This window comes from Ahaetulla prasina, chromosome 2, assembly GCF_028640845.1.
Source record: "Ahaetulla prasina isolate Xishuangbanna chromosome 2, ASM2864084v1, whole genome shotgun sequence".
NCBI lineage: Eukaryota > Metazoa > Chordata > Lepidosauria > Squamata > Colubridae > Ahaetulla > Ahaetulla prasina.
The window spans coordinates 24,152,502-24,178,257 of NC_080540.1; the positions used below are offsets into that span (position 1 = coordinate 24,152,502).

The following is a 25,756-nucleotide window of genomic DNA, read 5'->3' on the forward strand; positions in this document are numbered from 1 at the left end:
CCTTCTCCCTCTGAAGAGAAGATATCTATTTAGATATGTTTTCATAGGAATTAATAACTAATGACATTAAGTACAAAATAGCTTCCTGAACTCTCTGACTGGAGAGTAGGAAACTCTTACCAAGAGAGGCCACATTCTTATAATTCTCCAACATGACTTCCCAATGCAGAGCTTTTTGGTGAGGATCCAGCTGAGTCCACTCCTCCTCTGAGAAATACACAGCCACCTCCTCAAAGGACACAAGACCCTCCTGAAAGGGGAAAAAAAGTACAAAACAGACTGAGGAGGCATTGCAGGATCTTTCCTATTATTTTGAAATTCCCAAAGCAAACGTAGACACTGAGGTAAGTGGCTATGCTTAGTAAGAATAGGTTTAGGTGGCAAAATGGACAGAACAAAAGCATTTGACTAAAGAAATATTTTAGGCAGGTTTATCAACTTGAATGATTCTGCGTCATCAGGGAGGGTGGGGCAGTGGGCATGGCCATCATAGGCGGTGGCGAGCACATGCACAGGGCCAGATGGTGTCTGGAAGCAACTGCAGCCTGCGCGGGGTGGGGGGAGGCATGTGATCTGTCCCACCATCTGTCTTTGCTTGTGCGGAATGTGCGGTGGAACAGGAGGACCAGGCTGGAGGGAAGGGGCTGAGAATGCAGGGGCTACGCTGTGGTGCCACCCCCGCCCGTCACAGCAGCGGCACTGGCAGAGGCGCAGGTGGGGTGGGCGAGGTACGCAATCTGGCCTACCAGTTGTGCCATGGAACCCTCTGCCACTCTGTCCGTCCTTGCTTGTTAAGGGTAATCTAGTCTCACAAACAATGTTGTGTACTATTGAGCAGAATACCCTTTAGATTACGCATGATAGCAACTGAGAATGATTGTGGACAATGACAGTTACATACAAACAAACTAGGTTTGATCAAATATTGATAATATTTTACTTTTAGGGAAAAAGGAAAATTATAGTCCAAAAACAATCCAGGTCATACACACATAAAGTCAGTCCAGGGATATTTTTCAAATATCAAGTCTTCTTACCAATCGTAGAGAAACACAACAAACCAGATCTTCTTTAGTTTCATTTAGAAACAAAGTTCAATACAAAACAGTCAGTAAATATTAAAGAAGCAGTAAATAGCCTTTTTTTTTTTTTTTTTATTCAAAAAGTTTTACAAAATTTTTCCCCTTTCCCCCTCCTCCCCTCCTTCACAAGACTTCCCGGAACGAGCACAAGGTATAGTTAAAATAAAACAAACATATGCTAAAAATTTTTCGTCCCAACTTAATTATACCCTACAATCATCAATTCCTAACTTCCCCAAAGCAATCAAAATAATACATCATAATCATTCAAAACAGTCTGATAACTCTTAGTCTGATATCTACGTTGAATATAGTCAATCCATTTTTCCATTCCTTTAAGTATCTTTCTTGCGTATTGTCTTTCAAAAGGCTGATATCTTCGCCATCTCAGCCAAATTGGCAACTTTCAATATCCATTCTTGTATTGTTGGTACTTCTTTTTTCTTCCAATATTGTCCTATTAGTAATCTTGCTGCAGTTATTAGATTTAAAATCAATTTAGTCTCAATTACTGTACAATCCGTAATAATTCCCAACAAGAAAAATTGCGGCAGGAACTTTATCTTCTTTTTCAGAACATTTTGTAAAATCCACCAAATTTTTATCCAAAAGGCCTTTATGTCCTTACAAGTCCACCAAATGTGAAAATATGTAGCGTCATCACAATTACATCTCCAACATTTTGCTTGCATTTCTGGATACATACATGATAATTTTTTAGGATCTAGATGCCATCTATAAAACATTTTATAAAAATTTTCCCTCAGATTCTGTGCCTGCGTGAATTTAACATTTCTAACCCAAATTTTTTCCCACGTTTCCAATAATATTGGCTCCTGAAAGTTTTGTGCCCACTTTATCATACAGTCCTTTACCAAGTCCCTTTCAGAATCTATTTCAAGTAACACATTATACAATCTCTTTATGTGCTCCTGAGACTGATTTCTAATTTGCTTTACCAAATTTCCTTCGTTCTGCTCTATACCAATTTTCTGATCTCCCTTCCATCTAGCACGTAATTGCTCATATTGAAACCAAGTATAATTTTTCCCTTCCTCTCTTAATACTTGCAGAGATTTTAACTGCAAATTACCTCTTTCAGTATACAAAAGATCTTTATATGTAATCATTTCCTGATTCTGTTCTATGTTTATATTTTCTACTGTATGTCTAGGACATGCCCATATAGGAACCTTATAATTTAGTTTATAAGAGTATTTTTCCAAACACATGAAGGGCATTTCTTAGCACATGATTTTTAAAGGCCTTATCCACTTTTTGTCATAAATTAAATATGCATGCCACCCATATAACAAATCATAACCTTCTATATTCAAAATTCTGTCCTCTGTTAAATTAAACCAATCACTTATTGCAGAGAGAGCAGCTGCTTCATAATATAATTTAAAATTAGGCATTTTAAACCTCCCTTTCCGAGAATCTTGAATTATTTTCATTTTAACCCTAGCTTTTTACCTTCCCATATAAATTTGTTAATTCCTTCTGCCATTCCTCAAGATTCTTATCTTTCTTAATTATTGGTATCATCTGAAAGAGGAATAAAAATCTAGGTAAAACATTCATTTTAATAGCAGCAATTCTCCCAGCAAAGATAATTGCAATTTTTCCAAACAATCAACTCCTTCTGAACTTTTGCCATAAAACCTCATAGTTATTCTTATACAATTTCACATTTGATGACGTAATATAAACCCTAAGTACTTAACCTTCTTTACAATTTCAAATCCTGTTACTTCCTCTAGTTTTTCTTTCTGTTGTCTGGTCATATTTTTATTATCACTTTTGTCTTTTCTGATTTACCTTAAACCCTGAGACATTCCCATATTGATCAATTATTTCCAACAAAGATTTACTAGAATTTATAGGGTTTGTTAAAGTAATCACCAAATCATCTGCAAAAGCTCTTAACTTATATTCATACTGTCTAACTCTAATTCCTCTATCTCCTTTACTTCTCGTATTTTATCCAATAATGGTTCTAGAGTTAAAATAAACAATAATGGTGATAAAGGACATCCCTGTCTTGTTCCTTTCGCAATCTTAAAAGGTTCTGTTAAGCTACCATTGATTATAATCTGTGCTGTTTGCTCTCCATAAATTGCCCTAATTATTCTTAAAAAACCATCTCCAAATTGCATCTTTTCTATTAATTTAAATAAAAAATCCCAATGCAATCGATCAAAAGCTTTCTCAGCATCGAGAAAAATAAATGCTGCTGGAATAAAATTTTTCTTTTCTAAATACTCCAGTAAATTAACAATCTGCCTAACATTATTCCTCATCTGTCTCCCTTTTATAAATCCAGATTGATCATTATGAATTCTTCGCTGCAGAATCAACATTAATCTATTAGCTATTATTTTAACAAAAATCTTATAATCATTATTTAAAAGTGAGATTGGCCTATAATTCCCAGGTTTAGAACAATCCTGTTCCTCTTTTGGTATCAATGAAATAAAGAGGTTCTCCATGAGAATTCCCCTCCTAGTTGTATCTGATTAAATAATTCCTTAAGTGGACCTAACATCTCATCCTGTAAATTCCTATAATAACTAACTGTAAGCCCATCCGTACCAGGAGTTTTCCCCATTTTAATTGTTTAATTACCAAAATAATTTCTTCCGAGGTTATAGGCCGATTCAATTCATCCGTTTGTTCTAAAGTTAAATTTTAACCTTATATTCCTTCAAATATTTATCAATATCCTATTCAATATATTATCTTTAAGATATAAATTTGTATAATATTCTAAAAAAGCTTTTTTAATTTTATCCTGTTGATATCTCTCTTTACCTTTGTATTCTATATTTTCTATAGTACGTTGTTTTTGTCTTTTCCTTAAAGTGTATGCTAACCACCTACCAGGTCTATTTGCGTTACAAAAGTATTATGTTTGGCATATTGTATATTTGTTGCCACCTGATCAGCCATTATCATATTAAATTGATTCTGTAGTAATTTTATTGCATCTTTAAGTTTTTGATCATGTGGATTATGTATTAATAATTGTTGTTTCTTATAAATTTCCTCTTCTAAATACCTACGCTGTCTTTGTTGCTTATTTCTCTGTCTATTATTAAGATATATTAATACACCTCTCATAAAAGCTTTACTACAATCCCAGACCATTTCTATCGATGTTTCATTATTCAAATTATAATCAAAAAATTCTTTCATCTGCTTTTTACATTGATTTACATTATCCTGATATCTAAACAAATTTTCATTTAATCTCCAAGTTCTTCTACCCTCTTTTCCATATTGCAATTCCATCCAAACAGGACTATGATCAGACAAACATCTTGGAAATATCTTAGTTTTCTTCACCCTAAAAAGCAAATCATTAGAAATTAAAATAAAATCAATACGTGAGAAGGATTGATGCCTATCAGAGAAAAAAGTATAGTCTCTTTCCTCCAAATTCCGCAGTCTCCATACATCTCTTAACTCAAAATCTTCTATCATATCAAAAAAGGATTTAGGCAGCTTTGCATGTGCAGGTATCTTCTTGGAAGAAATTCTCTTGTCCTTTCGTGTATCTATTACTCCATTCCAATCTCCCAGTATAATACACGATTTATAATCCCATAGAATCAACTTATCATATAACATTCTATAAAATTTTTCTTGTTGCTGGTTGGGTGCATATATACCAAGCAAGAGAGTCCTTTTTGTTTCTATTGTAAGCTCAATAGCAATATATCTTCCATGAATATCTGCCTCTATTAACTTGGCTGGAATATCTTTTCTCAAATAAACCACTATGCCATGTTTTTTCTCCAAAGCTGAAGCAACAAAATGTTTACCTAACTTTGAGTTTATTAGGTACTTTTGATCTGATAATTTAATGTGCGTTTCTTGTAAGAAGCAGTAAATAGCCTTGATCAAGCAATGATCATGCATAGAGCTCAAATATAGAGTTGCAGCATATCAGCAGGTAAAAATGGTATTGTAGTATCCACACAAACCATAATTCAGCTTTCCTTAAGTACATTGGCTTACAGAGCTCAGCCAATCAGGATGCATGATGATGCAACAAAGTTTTTAAAGCTACATAATACTTTTAACTATAAACACACAACGTTGGTTTATATATTTCCTGGCCAACATTTGGGCAATAACAGTTTCCTAACACCCGCAGCTGTGGGACGGATCACATGCCTCCCCCACTCACCCCCACACCTCTAGTTGTTGCTGGTGCCTGCGCGAGGCGAGTGAAGCCAAGGGACAGGGTAGGATGGTGCCACACTTGAGCCTGTGCACGTTTGGCTCCTGCCGTCCAACCTAGTCCTCCGGCTCTGCCGCAAACTCCGCAAGCAAAGACAGGCGGTGGGATGGTGCCTGGAAACGATGGGGCTTTTCAACCTTCACTTCAGAAGGAAGGAGAGGGAGGGAAAGGGAGAGCAGTAGCTCGTGGGCTGCCTCTTCGCCAGCTGTTCCCTGGGCTTGCTCACGGAAACCAGCATGGAAGGAATAGTCTGTTTCTTTCAGATTTGTCCTGGCCCTCCCATCCCCTTTGAACTTTGGCCTCCCTCTTCGGAGGGTGACAGAGGGCGAGGCTAGGCTAAAGCACAGGAAACATGGGAGAGAAGCTGAGGGGCTCGGCCGCCTCTCCATGAGACCTCTCGGGTGACACGGCATGCAAAAGCCATTCTTTCCAAGTCAGCAGCAGCGCCTAAATCAAAACAAAGTGCTGCAAGTCCGTGCGCCCTTCCCATTTCTTGGCCCCTTTTTTGGGAAGCCTTTCACCACCACTGATGTTATTCAGATTACATCCTGGCATGTTTTGGAGGGGAGAAGGCGCAGCTGTTGTTGCCCACTTGGAGGTGGTCGAGGAAGGCCAGGCTCCCCTTCCCCCTATGGTTCCGCAAAACCCATGAGGTTCTGGGTGGAGAAGCAGATTGCTTCTCGCAGTGTTGGCCTTGGGATCCACTTCAGAAGAGCTTTGCTCTTTTTCTCCAGGGCCTTTGAAATTGTCTTCCCCCTTTCACTTTTCTGTCTTAAAATTCTGGGTTCTGGAGCGGGGACATTTCGTTCTTTGCCAAGAGTGTCTTGCCAGCGTCCCCTTGATGTCTTTCCCCTCTCCCCACACAGTTCTCAGGGAGGGAGAGGGGGAGAGAGAGAGAAAGAGGGAGGGAGAGAGAGAGGAGGAGAGAGAGAGGACGGTGTGCTCCTCATCCTTAGCTGCTGGATGGAGGGCTAGGCTGGGCTGAAGCAGAGGAGAAAAGAATGGGGGGGAGAAGCCAGCCTCCACTTTCTGCCAGTCCCCCCCCCCTCCAGCAGTCCCAGCTGCTGTGAATGGTGAGTGCATCAAAAATAAAAAGTGGACTTGCGTGCTGCCCCTTGCACTGCACAGCTGTTGTTGCCTGTGCTCAGCTTTGTACAGCAACGATGAGAGACTGCAGGATTTATTTATTTTTTTATTTCTCTTCCAAAACATGCAGGGACAGCACTGGCAGCAGGCGGAGAAAGAGGCATGGGGCTGCCCACTTCGGGTCCAGCAATCGCTGCAAGCACATTTCAGGCAGCTGCTGTAAGCTAAATCCTGCTTTTCCCCTTTGACGCACTCGCCACTCCCTTGCAGCAACTGGCATGAGCGACTGCCATTGTTGCTGTTGGCTTCACGGGACCTCTTTGCCCTCCTGGCAATGCTGCTCTCGGCCACACTGCTGGGCTGCTCTTGTCTGCCCTAGGGCGAGTCGGCCGAGATCTACGACCTCCGGAGCACCCTCCCACCGCCACCATGCCAGAGCCCCTTTGCCAGCGGATACTGCTGGAGCCATGCTGTCTTGCCCACCACCTTTGGCCTACTGAGCGCCTTCCTGCAGGTCTACTGCAGGCACCGGGCTGTGAGTTGACCCTGGCACTATTTGGGCCCTGGCCCTGGTGGGTGCTACCTCTCATGCTGGCTGTGCAGGGCAATATGGATGTCGCAGCTCCACCTTCAGCAGGGGGGCACTCCTGAAGTCATAGATCTGGGATGACTCACTCCACAGCAGGTAGGAGCAGCCCTGCAGGATGGCCGAAAGTAGCGCTGCCAGGAGGCCAACAGCAGCACAGGCAGCCGCTTGGCAGCCAGCAGCCAAAAGTGTACCGGCAGCAGCAGGCCCAACAAGCAGGGCAGGTGGAGACCTGGGTGTGATTAAAAGTTGGGCCACTGCATCTGAAGGCAAGCAGGTGGTGGGATGGAGAGGGCTGGGCCGGCAGGCTCCCCACTTCCTGTATGCGAAAAAAATAAGACACCCCCGAAAATAAGCCTGAGTGCTTTTTCAGGGCCTAAGAGAATATAAGACCGGGTCTTATTTTCAGGTAAACATGGTAATTAGCAAAAGAATAAAAAGAATCTCCAACCAAAAGCAGAGGGCAAAACGGCAGAAGACACTACATGTAGTTCTTGACTAACAACAGTTTTTAGTTTTTAGTGACTGTTCAAAGTTACACAGCAGCAAAAAAATGACATCCCCATTTTTCACACTTACGACTACTACCTGTGCTGTCTACATCCTCTGATTTCCTGAGGGAAATGGAAAATATAAATCTAGTAGATGAATGTTCTTCTCTTACCTGAGTTGGAGGTTCAATCCTGGTTTCTGTTTCCCCAAAACAAAGAGTCAACTTCCTTCTATTCTCCCCTGTGTGGGAGACAGAATTTCAAAAAGCATAATTAGTAAAATGGGAGGAGGAATGCTATACAGGAGAAGACCCAGAGAAGGTGAGAAAGTTAGGATTTCTCAGAAGAGAAGAAGGACCTTATATTACCTCCTGAGGTGTCCTGAATTGGATCTTCCTGAGGGATCCCCCTGAAAGACAGTTCTTGAGGGAGATTTGACAGATGCCTCTTTCTCTCAGGATCTCTGATCTCCGTTGTGAAGGACTTGAAATAGGAGAAAAGAATTAATGGACATCACAAATCATGAAATGGTTTCTTTTCCAGTGAACGCCACTGCAAATCTCTCGGCACCTATCAATTAAGCTGGGAAGGAAGAAAGAAATGGCTGTGCAAAATCTTTCTTCTAGAATGGATAAGGGATATACAAAGATTAGTGAAGCATCTCCACATAGTATGAATGCCAGGAAAGAAGACATCAAAATTTGAATTCATTGATCCAAAGGCAAAGATTTTTGTGTATAATATAATGCCTGAACAAGGGGAAGACGTGGCTGAAGAGTTTAAAATTTGTATTAAATTATAATTTAAACTAAACCTTCTATAAAATGATGTATCCCTCTACTTAACACTGATAAACTACCAAAGATATATAAAGAAATTTCAAATAAATGTTTGAAATTTAAATGTAAAAAAGGAACTTTTTAACATCTCTCCTTCACTTGTGACAAGTGACAAAGAAATACTGGGGCAAGATTTTTATTTTACTGCAGAAGATTCTCAAAGTGGGTATGAAAATCAAACCAGAGACTTTTCTTTTACGTTTAATAGACAAAGAGATTGAAAAACAATCTTGACTTTTGCTATTATATATGTTGAGAGCAGCAAGAATACGATATGCATAAAAGCGGAAGGATACTTTAAATGGGCCTCTTGTGGCTCAACAGACTAATGCAGTCTGTTATTAACACAGCTGCCTGCAATTACTGCAGGTTCTAGTCCCACCAGGCCCAAGGTTGACTCAGCCTTCCATCCTTTATAAGGTAGGTAAAATGAGGACCCAGTGTCGTGTCCCACTCCTCCGCTGACAGCTGGGTCAGGGAAATCCGAATCAGGCTTGCCTCTGCAGCTCTGCCCAAAGTCCTAGCAAAGTCCTCAGAGCAGGCAGGAGACCAGTAAGTGACTTCAGCAAGATAAGTTTGACTTTTTGCCTGACTCAGAGACTGCCAGAAAGTAGCTCCTTTATATAGGCCATGGGGTGTGGCACCATGACTCAGCACTCATTAAGGCCTGCCCCTCCCTTCCCTCTGTTGCCTCCGTCTCTCCAATCTTCTGATGCGAGGGTCACTCCAATCAGCTGTTCTTGGGAGTAAACCCTCCTCAGGCTCACCTGCTGTGGAGGAGGGGGAGGGGTCTAGCTGCTCCGTTTGCCTGGGCATGGAGTCAGGGCTGGGGCAGGGAGATGCTCCTTCTTCTGCAGTTTGTGGGGGCATGGAGCCAGGACTTGGGCCGGAAGGCATACATTCCTCAGTGTTGGGGAGCAGGTAAGAAGGCCCTGGCTGCTCTGAGGGCGGGCAAGACACAACACCCAGATTGTTGGGGGCAATAAGTTGACTTTGTATAGAAATATACAAATAGGATGAAGACTATTGCTAACATAGTGTAAGCCGCCCTGAGTCTTCGGAGAAGGGCGGGGTATAAATGCGAATAAAAATAAAAATAAAAATAAATTGCCAAATGGAAAAGTGGTTGGACAAACTGATGGAACAAGCAGAGATGGAAAAATAAACTGCTTTAGTTAAAGAGAAGATCAAACCCAACCTTATTTCTACTTTGGAATCATTGCTGGATTTTGTTCTTGAGATGGAAAAAAATGAAGCTTTGATTGAGGTTTGCTTTTTATGTAGGTTTTTGTTACAGAATTTGTTAGTACATATTAAATATGTAAAAGTAAAACATTGAAACTTAATAGTATCATTTTATGTGACTGCGCTTAAAAAAAAGTCAATGATTTTCTTTCTCTTTTCCCCCTTTCCCCTACATTTCTTTCCCTTCCCTTCCAACGCCCCATTTCCTACTATTTTCATTTTTTTGTATTTTATATCTTGATAAGCTTAATAAAATTATGAAAAGGATTCAAAATGTGAACTTATTGTTTATTATATTCAACTTTTTCTGGAGTCCCAAGAGGAAGTCCTCTCACCTGCAACTCAACCTGCTCCTTCTTCTCCTCCGCCTGGCTCAGGAGGAAGCCTTCCACCAGGGCCACTGCCTGGGAGCTGGTCTCTGCTCCACACTCCCGCACCCAGCTCTCCATCTGCAGGGGGAGAAGACCCAGGAACTGCTCCAGAACAACCAGGTCCAGCATCTGCGCTTTTGTGTGCTTGTCTGGTCTCAACCATCGACTACAAAAGTAATGGAGTCGACTGCAAAGTCCTCGGGGGCCCTCATCCTCCTGATATTGGACGTTCCTGAAATTCCAAGACTGAACTTGTGAAACGATGGTTCCTTCTTCCAGCATCTTCTGCCCAGTTCTTGCCAACATCTCCCCGTGGATTCCAGACTGAGCACCGGAAGGGCCTTTTCCAGTTCCCCCACTTGCAAAAGGAAGGCTTGCCATTCTTTCTCTGTCCTATAACACAATTCTAAATTAGTGCAAGGAAAGTTGTGTATCTCCAAATGTTTTTTCATTTCTTGGAAGAAATATCCATCTGGTTCAGTTCCAATATAGGAGGAAGGCACTGGAAATAAAATGGAGGGTGGAGGCCGATTGGAAAGAAAGGTTCCCCTTATTGTTGAACCAGAATCATCAACCACATGTGATTCTGGGACAGCTGACAAAATGGAGTTTAGAGTGGGTGGATTTTATACCTTCTGGATTCCTATGAGGTCATGGTTGGTTCTATAGGCAAAAGGGAAAATGCAAATCCTAGGTGTTTGTCTGAGATAATTTGGTCAACCTTTGGCTTAATTGTGTTGCTTATCTGATGTTTCTGCCTGACCCAATCTTTCTGAATGGATTACCAAATCTGCACTTCGAAAAGCTGGCCTCCTCAGGTTCCGCTTGGGTCAGGGAGACTGAGGATGGTTTCTGCCTCCATTAAGATCATGTTTCTCCATTTGTCCCTTAGGGGAAATAAAATATTATGCTTCTTTTTAATATTCCCCCAAATATTTCATTTATCCAGGGGAGGGGCCTTCCCACACATTCATAGCAATGTTCACTTAGCCATGGGAATACCTAAAGTCCTCTTAGCCAAAGAAATAACGTTGTCTCTAAAGAAGATGAACAAATGAACTCTAATTTGTGTTTCTCTGATAGAAAAGAGAATATATTCAAATAACCAGAAAGTAGTGGGTTGGACCATTCATCAACACTCATCCCCACATACTGTAGAAATTATTTTCTGAGCTGGTAAAGTGATGATTTCCCTCAAGAAAATTCAGGGTATTTGGCATTTTGGATCATTTCAATTTCTTTTTACACACAAGGAGAGACGTGCTTTCTAAAAGTGTAGATCAAGGCATGAAACTCCAGTTCACATAAATTGAAATGCCAGTCAATTGACCCTGGTTTAGGATGCTGCTCTACTAATTTCCTAAGGCAAATTGAACTGCAGGGCATCCAAACCTAGTTTAGTGTCATCCAGCACACAGTGAGAATGTAGGCATCATCTTTTGCCTCCCTTCCTTGCAAATATATTTCTTATTTCCTTCTTGAGATTTCCCATGCAAGCTCTCCCCCTACACAGGAGCTTTCACCAGGAAATGGGGTGTGAAGGACTCCTTAAGTCCCCCCCCCACTTTCATTTCTGAGGATCTCGATTTATTCCCGAGGGCAGCGTGCGTGGTCTCTGCTTTCCCCCAAGTGCCTCTTACAATCAGGGGAAAGGGAGGGTAGGGGAATATGGGATCTCCCACTCCTGATACTCAAAAAAACTGCAAATGGATGAGGACTAGGCATGTGTCTCTTGCCCTTTTTTAGAGCGAGAACTCTCTGTCTCCCTTTCTACGAGAAAACATACATACAAAGACACCTACCTTTTCCACGTTTGGATTTTGTTTTCCGCCTTTGTAAACTCCTGCAGATCTCAAAGGGTTAAAGTGAGAGAGAGTCAGTATCCTAGAAGGGCAAAAACTGAATGATGTCACTGCCTTCCCAACTTGTAAGGCCCAAAACCGAAGTGCCCCCCCTGGTGGATTTTCTGAGAAAAAGTGCATTTCCCATGGGGGGCCAGGAGGGGGCTTCTTGATTGGGAAGCTTTTGGCAATGCTTCTGAGTTTCACTTCTGTTCCTGGCTTCAAAGCTAGGTCCATCCTTGAAAATATAGAAGAAAGTGTTTGCCAGGAATATCAGGCCCCATAGAGAAAGGAACCAGAGTAGGGAGTTTTTCTGTCTCATAAATTCTGAATCCTGAAAGCATTCTGCTGAATAAACAACTTGGCCAGGGAGGGAAACAGCCCCTACACAAGGCTATAGGAATGCTCCATATATAAGGTGGACAGGGGCCTGCCCACCTTATCTATGGAGAACACTTTAAAGACCACATTGGTAATGGGGTACAATGTATATAATACTCTGAGCCACTCTTGCAGGAGTGTGGCTATTCCTTACATGCATTATGTCTCTAAGTTTTGTATATAGTTTTGTCACCCAAACTTTTTACTTTGGCCATAAATAAAAAGCTGATATTTTTTGCAAGCCTCGTCTTGAGTCTCACTCTCTTTGGCATCTCAGTGGCTCAGGGAAACTTTTGGGACCTTACAAAAGGAATAAGTCAACCGAAACAAGAAGGAAAAATGAAAGCTTTTGGTGATGTTATACTGTAGTAAATAGCATTGTATTTAAAGTCCTTGTATTAGGAAAAAAAACATTCCCTAACAAGAATCTCTTTTAAATCTGTCGGTGAGGAAGAAAGGAATAAAGGAACCCAAATAAGAAGGAAAAATGAAAGGTGACTGTTCATCTAGCCAGGGGAATACAAGAACAAGCCATTAAGCTGTCAAAAACCATTCAACAACACTCATCCCCATAGAAGGAGTTTTCTGAGATGGTCAATTGATGACTTTCACCTAGAATATTCAGTGTATTTGGCATTTAACAAATTATGAAAATTCAGTCCACATCAAATGAAATGACAGTCGATTGACCCTAGTTTAGGATGCTCCTGTCAGCCTCCACTCCAACCCTCACATCCTTTTGTACACTTTATATTCAGTAGTAGTTAGATTGCAATGGGATTTTATGTGTAATGTAAAATAGCTCATGGACTTAAGATGTATTACTATCCTATTCAGATTAAGTGGAGAGGGCCCTTTAAGAGTGTCGTCTGACATGAGATCAAGGGGAGGGGAGATTGACGGTTTGTAATCAGCAAGAATGTTAGAGCATGGGCTTTCCAACAGACACTGCATTCCTGAGATGATTAACAGCCAGAGACCATCGGAACAAGATTACCAGGGGGGCTGAGAAGGAGCTGGCATTGGACGAGATCTGCCTGACCTCTTGGGGGAGGAGGGACTAACGGGGGGATATGGAATGTTAGCCATATTTTGTCTCAGATCCAACTTTATCCGGCTGTAGTCAAGATGTATTTGTCGAGTCCCACTCCTCCGCTGACGGCTGGGTCAGGGAAATCCGAATCAGGCGTGCCTCTGCAGCTCTGCCAAAGTCCTAGCAAAGTTCTCAAGGCAGACAGGAGACCAGAAAGTGACTTCAGCGAGATAAGGCAGACTTTGCCTGACTCAGAGAATGCCAGAAAGCAGATCCTTTATATAGGCCATGGGTGTGGCTCCATGACTCAGCACTTATCCAGGCCTGCCCCTCCCTTCCTTCTGTTGACGCCGCCTATCAATTCTCCTGAAGCGAGGGTCACTCCAGTCTGCAGCTGTTGGTAATTGACCTTCCTCAGGCTCACATGCTGTGGGGGAGGGGTCTAGTTGCTCCGTTTGCCTGGGCATGGAGCCAGAGCTGGGGGCTGGAGGCACTTCTTCCTCCTCGGCCTGTCTGGGCATGGAACCAGGGGTGCGGCCGGGAGGCATGCTAGGACATTCCTCAGCGTTCGGAAGCAGATAAGACGGGCCCGGCTGCGGGGAAAGCGGACGAGGCACAACATTATTTAGTAAAAGTACTTTTCTTCATTTCCAAATGAGGTCAAGGTGTTTTCTTTCCTAAATATAATCAGAGACAGCCTGACATTAAGTTGGATCTCACATCATGTCGACCAACCAGGATTTACAATCAAATACCGCGGGGGTCGAAGATAAAGCTGCTGTACTGGAGGAGCTACCAGGAGATATTTCAACTGCTAGATTAAACGTTGAGCTGGAGCAATTGCAGCTGGAAGAAGAGAGGAGGCTACCAGACTTCAAAGAACCTCCCTCTGGAGTGACTACAAGGAGAAAGGGAAACCCAGGCAGGTTTTCCGACTGGATAGAGGAGCAGAAGATCAGAGACAGCCTCCAGTTGGACGAGGCATTGCGTCTTTTCCATGAGTTGAAAGTAAGGCAAGCCACTCGCCAAAGGTATGAATCCCCTATTCGGTCCTCCAGGGGGGAGGGAGAAGAGGAGGAAGAAACTGCAAAGGGGCCCGCTGGGGGAGTTTCCCAGGGTGTAGAGAGTTTGGAAGGCCCAGAGCCAGAAACCCCCTTCCCAGAGGCAGCTGAGTCAGATGGAGAGCGTATGCCACCTGCTGACTGAGTGAGGCCACGCAGAGGAAGGAAAAAGCCAAAAATTCCCCCCCATCTGGAAAATTCGATGGAGATGCCAAGGAGCTAGGGCTGTTCCTGGCGTTAGTGAATAACTACATGATCGACTGGGGGGAAGATTACTGGTCGCAGGCAGCACAAGTTAGGGCTGTAACCCAAAACCTAACTGGAAGAGCAGCTGCTTGGTTTGTGTCGCTATACAACGGGCACTCCCCCCTGCTGCAGAATTATGGACATTTCATGACTGCACTGAGGAGGAGGTTTGAGGACCCCCTGGCAGAGCAGAAGGCCAAGGGCCGGATGAAAACCATCAGACAAGGAAGGAGGCCAGTGGCTGACTACTACCAGGAGTTCAGTGATCTGGTCCCCATGATGAGAGGATGGTCGGAGGTGACCCTTGTGGACATTTACAAGGATGGCTTGAATGGAGATCTGTATGCATTATGCCGAGCACGGGCCTCTCCAACCACGCTGTACGGCTGGTACACCCTGGCAGTGGAGATGGAAATCGAGCTAGTGAAGGATCGTAGTCGAGCAGAGCGCAATGGAAGGCCAAACCCTGCCCATATCCCTAGAGGCCCTCCAAAGGACGCCCTCACTTCGGAGAGTGGGAGGCAACGTTCTACTGCTTGCTACAGATATGGGAAAGAAGGCCACCGAGCAGCTGACTGTCGGGTGAAGCTGGTGCCAAAGACGATCCCTAGGGGTGGAAAGGAACCAGTGAAACCAGCTGCTAAGGTGCAAAAGCCGGCATAAGTGGGAGAAGGCGTCGCCAAGAAGGCCACTCCTATCAGGGAGGAGCGTCGAACGCCGTGCATCATCAGCCCCGAGGTAGTAGAGAAAATGGAACTAAAACTGAGAACCCTAACTAGGCCCATAGCCTTTGCCCAGTTGGATGGCTCTGTGGCAGGGGGAGGGCCCGCCCACTTTGTAACAGAACCCATAGAAATGATGATGGGAGACCATCGTGAGGTCCTAAACTTCATAGTAGCCCCGGGGATGGACCAATCAAGGCCTGTCATGGCTGCGGAAGTGGAACCCCCATATTAACTGGAAGACGGGAGTCTTACGTTTTCGCTCTAAGATGCCAAGAGGGGAGAAAAGAGATACCAAGGAGGAATCTACCGTGGCCGTGCCCCATGACGTGATGGGGGCAATGATGGAACGGATAGAAGGGGAGGAGAGGATACCTAAGGAATACTGGGACTTGCGAGAAGTTTTTAGCGAGAAAGCATCAGATGTTCTACCTCCCCATAGGCCTACTGACTGCGCAATAGACATACTTCCAGGGGTAAAGCTTCCAAAACCAAAAGCTTATTTTATGATCCAAAAAGAATTGGGGGAGTTACGTAAATTTATAGACAAAAACTTAGAGTGGGGGTTTATACAACCGGCTAGGCCTCGAGTGGCTGCACCAGTGATGTTCCGAGAAAAGAAAGATGGCTCCTTTCGTCTTATAGTTGACTATAGAAACCTAAACGCAATATGCACTGAAAACGTATACCCCATGCCGCTCATGAAAGACATGTTAGCGCATCTAGCGAAAGGAAAGTTTTTCACCAAATTAGACTACGAGAGGCTTACTACAGAGTTCGTATAAAGGAGGGGGATGAATGGAAAACTGCTTTCAACTGCCCCCTGGGATGCTTTCAGTTTCGAGTACTGCCGTTTGGACTGCAGGGGGCTCCCGCAGTTTTCATGCAGCTAATAAATGAAATACTCCATCAACACTTGTTTAAAGGGGTTCTTGTTTACCTCGACGATATACTTATCTATACAGAAACAATGGAAGAGCATATAAAGCTAGTAAGAGCGGTACTCAAAAAGTTGTTAGCCGCAGAACTTCATTGCAAGCTATCCAAATGTGATTTTCATCAAACAAAAATAGACTATTTAGGGTACCGTATATCGGCAGATGGATTGGAAATGGACCCAGAGAAAGTGAAAGCTGTCTTGGAATGGCCCCCACACACACACACGCAAACAGCTGCAAAGTTTCTTGGAATTTGCAAACTTTTATCGTCAATTCATCCCCTCCTTTGCTCAAATTGCTTTGCCAATCACCAACCTCTTAAAAACTAAAGGAGATACAAACCAAACCATCATTACCTCTCGAATGGTCAATGTGTTGTGACCCAGGTTCCTGGACCCGGACTCCTGGACTCGGATGATTCAGAAAGTGAGGGAGAAGACCTGGCAAGCCCTGCTTCTCTTGGGCTCTCTCCCTCCCTGGCACCCACTCAAAGGGAGGAGGAGGGGCCAGCAAGGCCTGATTCTCCCGAGCCTTCTTCCAATTTAGCAACGCCCCAAGAACAGTTTTGGAGTGATGCAAGACTGCGCAGACGTGACCGGCGCGTGCAGCAGAGGAAGCGTTGGGACAAAGCCAAGGAATGATGGTCATGCAGTGACATCTGCAGAGACTATAAATAGGAGGCGGGACTTCCTGGTTTTTTGTCTTGGACAAAGCAATGAATTTGCGCGGGCAAACTGTATCAATGGAATGAAGAATATATTCGTGAGTAATTCTGGCCTTATCTATAATTTCCTCGTTATCTCCAGAGACTTGGCAGGCCCGTGGGTAGACTTGGCCAGGACATTTATCTATGTAAATAAAGTAGAAGAGAAGGCCTTTGACTGACTCTTTGTTGGGAGTATTGGGGGAGGGAAACAGAACACAATGGAATGTCAAGCAGCGTTTGAAAAGTTGAAATGACTGTTTGCTGCTGAACCTATTTTAAAACACCCTGACATGGATGTTCCTTTTGTGGTACAAGCAGATGCTAGTGATGTAGCGGTCGGAGCCATTTTGCTCCAAAACAATGCCGATGGTAAACTACAACCTCGTGCTTTCACTTCTTGAAAATTGACTGAAACTGAAAGAAGGTGGGCTATTTGGGAGAAAGAAGCATTTGCAGTTCATTGGGCTCTTCGCACTTGGAGACAATTCTTAGAAGATTCTAACCATCCTTTTGAAGTTTGGACTGATCACAAAAATCTGGAAGCGCTAAAAACTCCTAGAAAACTTTCGCCTAAACAAGCCCACTGGGCTGAATATTTTAACCATTTTAATTTCACTTTACATTACATTCCCGGAGGAAAGAACTTTCTGGCAGATGCTCTTTCACGTCTGCCCCAATACAATGGTGCGCGCTCCGAAGTGGTACGCCCAATACTCTCCATTCAGCAATTAGCAGCTCCGGCTATAACCCGAAGCCATACCAAAACCGAGACATCACTACCAGATGAATTAACTAAGTTGTTTAAAGATGCTTTGAACACAGATGACTGGTTCTTGACTCATTCGCACGAATGCACGCTCCGTGATGGACTAGCTTGGATTGGAGCAAAACTATATGTTCCTATATCACTTAGAGAAACCATCCTACAACGATGTCATGATGCCAAAATGGCAGGACATTTTGGTTTTGTGAAAACCTTGCACCTTCTTAAAAGACAATTTTGGTGGCCAAGTCTTAAAAAAGACATTCAATCGTATATAGCAAGTTGCCCTGTTTGTGCATCATCTAAAAGGCCACCAGGAAAGCCTCCTGGACTCCTTCAAACAGTAGCCCGGCCAGGAGCCCCATGGAAAGAAATATCCATGGATTTCATAGTGGAACTACCCGAAAGTGCAGGCAATACAGTAATCTAGGTAGTCACAGACCTGTTCTCCAAACAAGTCCACTTTATCCCATGTTCCAAAATACCTTCTTCAAAGACTTTCGCAAAGTTGTTTGTGCAACACGTTTATAGACTCCACGGAGTTCCGGAACACATCATCTCAGATCGAGGAGTTCAATCACTTCTCAGTTTTGGAAAAATTTTTTGCGACTGATTGGCTCCGCCCAAGGATTAAGCTCCTCCCATCATCCCCAGACTAATGGAAGTTGTGAACGCTCGAACTCGGTACTAGAACAATATTTACATTGTTACATTAACTATCAACAAGACAATTGGGCGGACCTACTACCTTTTGCAGAAGTAGCCTACAATAACTCAATTCATAGTAGCACAGGATTTACTCCTTTTAAAGTAGCTTCAGGCCAAGACTTTGTTCCCATATCGGAACTTCTAAAGGAAAAAAACACGGTTTCATCATTGTCGGAATGGATAGATCAAATACAAAGCACATGGAAAATGACTCGCAAAGCGATTGATGACGCTCACCGTGCACACAAAAAACAAGCCGATAAAAAAAGATCCCCTGAGAACAAGTACCAAGTTGGAGATAGACTTTATCTCTCCACCAAATATTTACAAACCACTCAAAAATATAAAAAACTGGGACCTAATTATGTGGGACCTTTTCCCATAGTGAAAATCATCAACCCCGTGACTGTACAGCTAGAATTACAAAAAACACTTAAAAGAATTCACCCCGTTTTCCATGGGAGCTTACTGAAACCAGAACACACGTCTACTTTCCGTGCTAACCATACACCCCCTCCTATACCAATTCTCATAGAGGGCGAACAACATTTTGAAGTAAAAGAAATCTTAGATTCCAGAAAACATAGAAATAAAATTCAATATCTTATTGCTTGGAAGCACTTCCCTTTGTCCCAAGCTGAATGGGTGAACAAGGAAGATGTTCGTGCTTCAGAGAAGATAGCATAATTCTATAAAAAATATCCTGACAAACCCTAACTTTTCTCTTTTCTTTTCTAGGACTAACGTCCTTGTTGCAGGAGGGCCGAATGTCAGCCTCCACTCCAATCCTCACATACTTTTGTACACTTTATATTCAGTAGTTAGATTGCAATGGGGTTTTATGTGTAATGTAAAATAGCTCATGGACTTAAGATGTATTACTATCCTATTCAGATTAAGTGGAGAGGGCCCTTTAAGAGTGTTGTCTGACATGAGATCAAGGGGAGGGGAGATTGACGGTTTGTAATCAGCAAGAATGTTAGAGCGCGGGCTTTCCAACGGACACTGCATTCCTGAGATGATTAACAGCCAGAGACCATCAGAAGAAGATTTCCACAGGGGGCCGAGAAGGAGCTGGCATTGGACCAGACCTGCCTGACCTCTTGGGGGAGGAGGGACTAATAAGGGGATATGGTATGTTAGCCATATTTTGTCTCAGATCCAACTTTACCCGGCTGAAGTCAAGATATGTTTAGTAAAAGTACTTTTCTTCATTTCCAAATGAGGTTAAGGTGTTTTCTTTCCTAAATATAATCAGAGACAGCCTGACAGCTCCATTTCTCTTTCTTCCTACACTCAGCCATGCAAGTTCCCAAAACATGCCCTGAACACAAACAGATCAACGAAATTGAGGGGCTAAATTCACGTGAAAAACAAAGGCGTTGTTTTTTTTGTTTTTTTTAAATTTATTTATTTATTTATCAAATTTTTATACCGCCCTTCTCCCAAAGGACTCAGGGCGGTGTACAGCCAAAGTTAAAAAACAAGATATATACAATTAAAACCAACAATTAAAAACATAGCAAATTACAAAGGCTGATAATTTAAAAATTTAAATTTAAATTTAAAATTTAAAAATATTAATAAAACCCCAATTTAAAATCAAAACTATTATGCCAGTCCCGCTTGAATAAATAAGTGTGTTTTTAGCTCACGACGGAAGGTCCGAAGATCAGGTACTTGACGTAGGCCAGGGGGAAGTTCATTCCAGAGCGTTGATGCTCCCACATAAATGTATGTTTATAGACAAACATACATTTAAAACATCAGTAATTCCATCCATGTGACATCTTGGTGTTTTCTTCCTGTTTCTTCTTTCTTCACTCTAATTTAAACTATTACCATTTTTCCACAGATACATTATTATCCTTTTCTTACATAATTGTCCATTGCTCATCTATACCTTTCTTCTAACCAATACTAAAATTTGTCCCATATCTTAAAAGTATTTTGAATCCTCTCATTCTTTAATCATCAAAGTTAATCTATTCATTTCTGCACCATCTAATTTTTTTTAAATAATTTCTCCTTCCAGAGGTATTTTCTCTGCCTTCCAATTTTGTGCAAGAACAATTCTTGCTGCTGTAATTACAGGTATAAACAAATATTTTCTTTACTAATTTTCTCTGGTAGGATCTCCAATAAAAACAACTCCAGTTTTGAATCAATATGTTGTTGTGTCATTTCTTCTAACCAACCCTTTATTTTCTCCCAATAGTTTTTGGCTTCCGGGCATGTCCACCGCATAAGATCCTGGTAACTGATGACATTTCCAACATTTAGCTGATTTATCTTGAAACATTTTTGCCAGTTTCTCAGGTGGCATATGCCATCTATAAAACATTTTATATTGATTTTCTTTATATGCAGGAAAGCACAAAGGCAAAGCACACAGCTTAACATGATGATCTGGTTCACTACCCTCCTATGACAAATTGAACTGCAGAGGTTCCAAACCTAGTTTAGTGTCATCCGGTGCATAATGGGAATGCAAACATAATTCTTAACTCTTCCTTGCTAACCTTTTCTGATTTCCTACTCGACATTTGCCACGGAAGCTCATCCACTCCCCGTATCCAGGAGCTTTTCTGAAGAAATGGGGCAGAAAAGACTATCCTTCCCCCACCCCGCTTTCTTTTCTGGGACGTGATTTTATTCCTGGTCCGGAGCTCTGCTTTCCTCTCTGCCTGTTAGAATCATCGAAAAGGATGGTAGGGAAACATGGGATCTGGGGGTCTCCACTCCCAAGACACAAATGATTGTTGCTGGATTTACACACAGCGTGCACTTCTGGGGCAGCTGACCAACCAGCTCGGTGAGTGGAAGGGTTCTTATATGGTTCTGTAACTTTGATGTTTGGGATTTGTGCAATATGGGCTTTGGGTACTGAAAGGGAGTTGGGTAATTCTTATTGTGGCTGATGGCTATGTCCTATGTTAGATTTTTGGGTGAGCGGCTGCTTGCTCTAATCCTATCACTATGTTTTTGTTAGCTGTCAAAATTGCTGTAAGGGATTTTGAAATATCCTGCATGAGTGGAGTTCTGTAGGCAGAACTTGCTTTGCTTATGAATGGAGCCATCTAGATAGTTGGATTCCTCTTTCAATAAGCTCCTTATCTTCTTAAGTGCCTGCATCCCTTTGCAGTTAGCTTCTTGTTACAATGTTTTCTTTAGGCATCTGGCTGGAATGTGAATGGGCTTCAGATGGTTTTTATTAGAGTCTTGGTCTTTTGGCTTTTCTGAGGCTTTTCCTTATGGATAATATTTCCAAAGGTTTTTTTTCTTATGGTTAATATTTTATTGGAGATAACGGGGTTTTGATTTTTTCTTACATATGGGAAGAAACTCCCCACCCCCACATATACACACCAGCCCTTTCCACTTCTGGCTTGCTCTCCTTTAAGACGTTCTTGTGGCCTTTTTAACTGCCTGCGAAGCTCAAAGGGTTAAAGAGAGGGAGTCCAGCATCCTAGGAAGGCAAGTCTTATGATCTCACTCTTTTCCAGACCTGCAACAGTGGCCCAATGCCGAAGTTCATGGTGTTCCCTTCTCTTTGCAGAGGCAACACCCTGGTGGATTTTCTGAGGGCCAAAGGTGGAGAGGGGTGCATTTCCCATAGGAAACCAGGAGAGGGAACTCATGCTCCCCTTGATCAGGAAGCTTTCACAATCCAACTACTTTTGGCAGTGTTATGCTGCAGTAAAGAGTATTGTATTTAAAAGTACAGTTCCTGGGGGAGATTTGATGGAAGCCTCCTTCCCTCAGGATCTCTGATCCACACAGTGAAGGAGTTGAAATGAGAGGCAAAAGAGAACAAGAACAAATGGACATGATATGACGTGCATTCTTGTTCTATCAAACACTTGAACCCCCCAATGTCCATCAGTGAAGCAGCAAAATAACAAAGAAACAACTGTCACAAATAATAGAACCAACCCCTAGGTTTAAGACACTTAGCACTTTTAGGAGCGTTTGCATCTCATATGTGCCTAGAGAAAAGGTAAACTTATAAAATCAGGGAAGGCAAATAATGAAAAGTGAACATAAATATTGTACCATGGGGGGGATCACCACTGATTTGTGTAGGGATTACATAGGCAACACATCACAGGAAGTATGTCAGGATAGTGATTTAAGAGTTGACCAGCTGCTACGATGATGAAATAATGCACTGATGTAATGATGGGAATGAGTCAGCAAGGTTTTTGGCTGTTATCCCTTTAAGAGACTGTATAGTAAGAAGAGGCCCTGTTAGTGGTTGTGTCTCTCTCTCCCCATGTGTTCTTCCCTGCTGTAATTTACTGATTGTTTGACTTCTGCCTATAGTGCATGTATGTATAGTATATATTCTTTTGTAGATACAACCACTATTTCTTACAAACCAGTTTCTTATAATTGCTCCTGGGTTATCTCAGGTAGTAAAGCTGTGTGCACCCTGACACGTATGAGCCTGCAGAAAGGAGACAAGATGGCCACACATTAACAGCTCCCGAAATAAACTTCTGGCTTGTGACAGGCCTTATCCCTTCTGCCTTACCTCTACAATCCAAAAATGCCATTCAGAGGGAAGAAAGAACCCGGAACAATCCCAGCAATATTGGGACTCATCAATTCCCAGATCATGAATAAACAGAAAAAGATAAATACAAATTCTCCTCCAAGCACACAACCTGAGGATTCCAACAGTTTGAAAAGGTTTCTCTGGATAGGGAGGTGATAATGCAAGAAAAAAGAGATTTAGCTACAATTAGTGATAGAAAGAATGTCGATGGAAAGAAAAAAGAAATTAACTTCTCTGCTCTTTTCTGTCTCTTTATTGTCCAGCTTGATCCAGAACTATTACTGATAATTGAGCTTCAAACCAATTTCAGCCTCTCAAATTCTGAAATATGCCCCTTCCAAATCCTTTCAAAAATCTTGTTAATACATTTTTAAAGCAACTAAAGAGTTTAACAGATGAGTATAATACATGATTAGAACAAAACCACACCATTGATATTTAATTAATTTTATTTAAATCAAATGTGGACTTCTTAGCCCTCACCACACTACAGAAAAGCAAAATACGGCAATAATAATAATAATAATAATAATAATAATAATAATAATAATAATAATAATAATAATAATAATAATAATAATAATAATAATAATAATATTTTAATTTGTATACCGCCCTTCTCCCAAAGGACTCAGGGAAGTTTACAGCTAAAATAAAATACAGCAACAACGCATACAATACTAAAAACAAACATTAAAAAACTTATTCAATTTGGTCCCATTTTAAAATACAATCAACCCTATAAAATTAATAAAAATTTAAACCCATAAAATAGCTAAAAAATTTAAAAATCAAGTCAGTCCAGCAAGACGGAATAAATAAGTCTTAAGTTCGCGGCGAAAGGTCCGAAGGTCAGGTAGTTGTCGAAGTCCAGGGGGAAGTTCGTTCCACAAAGTAGGAGCCCCCCCAGAGAAGGCCCTTCCCCTGGGAGCCACCAGTCGACATTGCTTGGCTGACGGCACCCTAAGGAGTCCCTCTCTGTGAGAGCGCACCAGTCGCTGGGAGATAGAAGATGGCAGTAGACGGTTCCGTAAGTATCCCGGTCCTAAGCCATGGAGCGCTTTAAAGGTGGTCACCAATACCTTGAAGCGCACCCGGAAGACAACAGGCAGCCAGTGCAGTCTGCGCAGGATGGGTGTTACATGGGAGCTCCGAACCGCTCCCTCTATCACCCGCGCAGCTGCATTCTGGACTAACTGGAGCCTCCGGGTGCTCTTCAAGGGGAGCCCCATGTAGAGAGCATTGCAGTAGTCCAAATGAGAGGTAACAAGAGCATGAGTGACCATGCATAGGGCATCCCGGTCCAGGAAGGGGCGCAACTGGCGAATCAGGCGAACCTGATAAAAAGCTCTCCTGGAGACGGTCATCAAGTGATCTTCAAAAGACAACTGCCCATCCAGGAGAACGCCCAAGTTGCGCACCCTTTCCATCGGGGCCAATGACTCGCCCCCAACAGTCAGCCGCGGCTGCAGCTGACTGTACCGGGGTGCTGGCATCCACAGCCACTCCGTCTTGGAGGGATTAAGCTTGAGCCTGTTCCTCCCCATACAGACCCGTACGGCTTCTAGACACCAGGACAGTACTTCGACAGCTTCGTTGGGGTGGCCTGGGGTGGAAAAGTACAGCTGCGTATCATCAGTGTACAGTTGGTACCTCACCCCAAAACCACTGATGATCTCACCCAGTGGCTTCATATAGATGTTGAATAGGAGAGGCGAGAGAATCGACCCCTGCGACACCCCACACATGAGGTGCCTCGGGGTCGATCTCTGCCCCCCTTCCAACACCATCTGCGTCCGGTCAGAAAGATAGGAGGAGAACCACCGATAGACAGTGCCTCCCACTCCCAAACTCCCCAGCCGGCGCAGCAGGATACCATGGTCGATGGTATCGAAAGCCGCTGAGAGGTCTAATAGGACCAGGGCAGAGGAGTAACCCTTGTCCCTGGCCCTACAGAGATCATCAACCAACGCGACCAAAGCTGTCTCCGTACTGTATCAGGGTCGAAAGCAGGACTGGAACGGGTCTAGATAGACAGTTTCATCCAGGTACTGGGGTAATTGACGTGCCACCGCACTCTCTACAACCTTCGCCGTAAATCAAAGGTTGGAGACCGGACGATAATTTCCTAAAACAGCTGGGTCCAGGGAAGGCTTCTTGAGGAGGGGTCTCACCACCGCCTCTTTCAAGGCAGCAGAAAAGACCCCCTCCCGCAAAGAAGCATTTGTAATCCCCCGGAGCCAGCCTCGTGTCATCTCCTGCGTGGCCAGCACCAACCAGGAGGGGCACGGGTCCAGTAAACATGTGGTGGCATTCAACCTCCCCAGCAACCTGTCCATGTCCTCGGGAGTCACAGGGTCAAAACTATCCCAAACAGTCTCAACAAGACGAGTCTCGAACCTCTTGCCTGGATCTCCCCAATTTTGATCCAATCCATCCCGAAGCTGAACAATTTTATCGTATAGATAACCGTTAAACTCCTTGGCTCGCCCTTGTAATGGGTCCTCCCGCCCCTCCTGTTGAAGGAGAGAGCGGATCACCCGAAACAGGGCAGCCGGGCGGTTATCTGCCGATGCAATGAGGGAGGAAACGTAAGAACGCTTCGCATCCCTCAATGCCACTAGTCACTCCCTCAATGCCACTAGGTAGGTCCTACTATAGGAACTAACTAGTGTCCGGTCAGCTTCCGAACTGCTGGAAGGCCATAATGGCCGAACGGCCATAATGCTTGAAAACAAAATTACATAAGCACTTGGGGCGCTTCTGGCTCCTTTTGTGAGAGGAATTGTTCATCCTTTCAGCTCTTCCCACACGCTCTACATTGATCTGCATGTGACAATTCCCTCA

The 25,756-nt window shown here is 43.1% G+C and overlaps 2 protein-coding genes across 3 annotated transcripts in view; both read right to left on the reverse strand.

Moving 5' to 3' along the window:
• The window catches only part of LOC131191547 (zinc finger protein 850-like), a 40,803-nt gene that overhangs the window by 3,871 nt on the left and 11,176 nt on the right, over positions 1–25,756 (reverse strand). The window lies entirely within an intron of this gene.
• LOC131191551 (neurotrophin receptor-interacting factor homolog) lies at positions 3,959–12,042 on the reverse strand. 2 transcript variants are annotated; one of them, XM_058169806.1, is made up of 5 exons: positions 11,752–12,042; positions 9,881–10,342; positions 7,863–7,977; positions 7,668–7,735; positions 3,959–4,431 (listed from the first exon to the last, which is right to left on the reverse strand). In XM_058169806.1, the coding sequence occupies exons 1-5, from the start codon at positions 12,025–12,027 to the stop codon at positions 4,417–4,419; spliced, it is 936 nt and encodes a 311-aa protein (XP_058025789.1). In that variant the 5' UTR covers positions 12,028–12,042; the 3' UTR covers positions 3,959–4,416. The 2 variants fall into 2 exon arrangements, with proteins under 2 accessions (XP_058025789.1, XP_058025788.1); XM_058169805.1 differs by lacking the exon at positions 3,959–4,431 and adding an exon at positions 6,668–7,322.

Bases quoted from the DNA above. Each gene is read 5' to 3' on its own strand.
- LOC131191551 (XM_058169805.1), bottom strand. From the start codon at position 12,027: ATGGACCTAGCTTTGAAGCCAGGAACAGAAGTGAAACTCAGAAGCATT. The intron at 10,343-11,751 runs GTAGGTGTCTTT...ATTGTGTTATAG, and splicing joins AAAATCCAAACGTGGAAAAG to GACAGAGAAAGAATGGCAAG. The intron at 7,323-7,667 runs GTAAGAGAAGAA...TTTCGCATACAG, and splicing joins GGATTGAACCTCCAACTCAG to GAAGTGGGGAGCCTGCCGGC.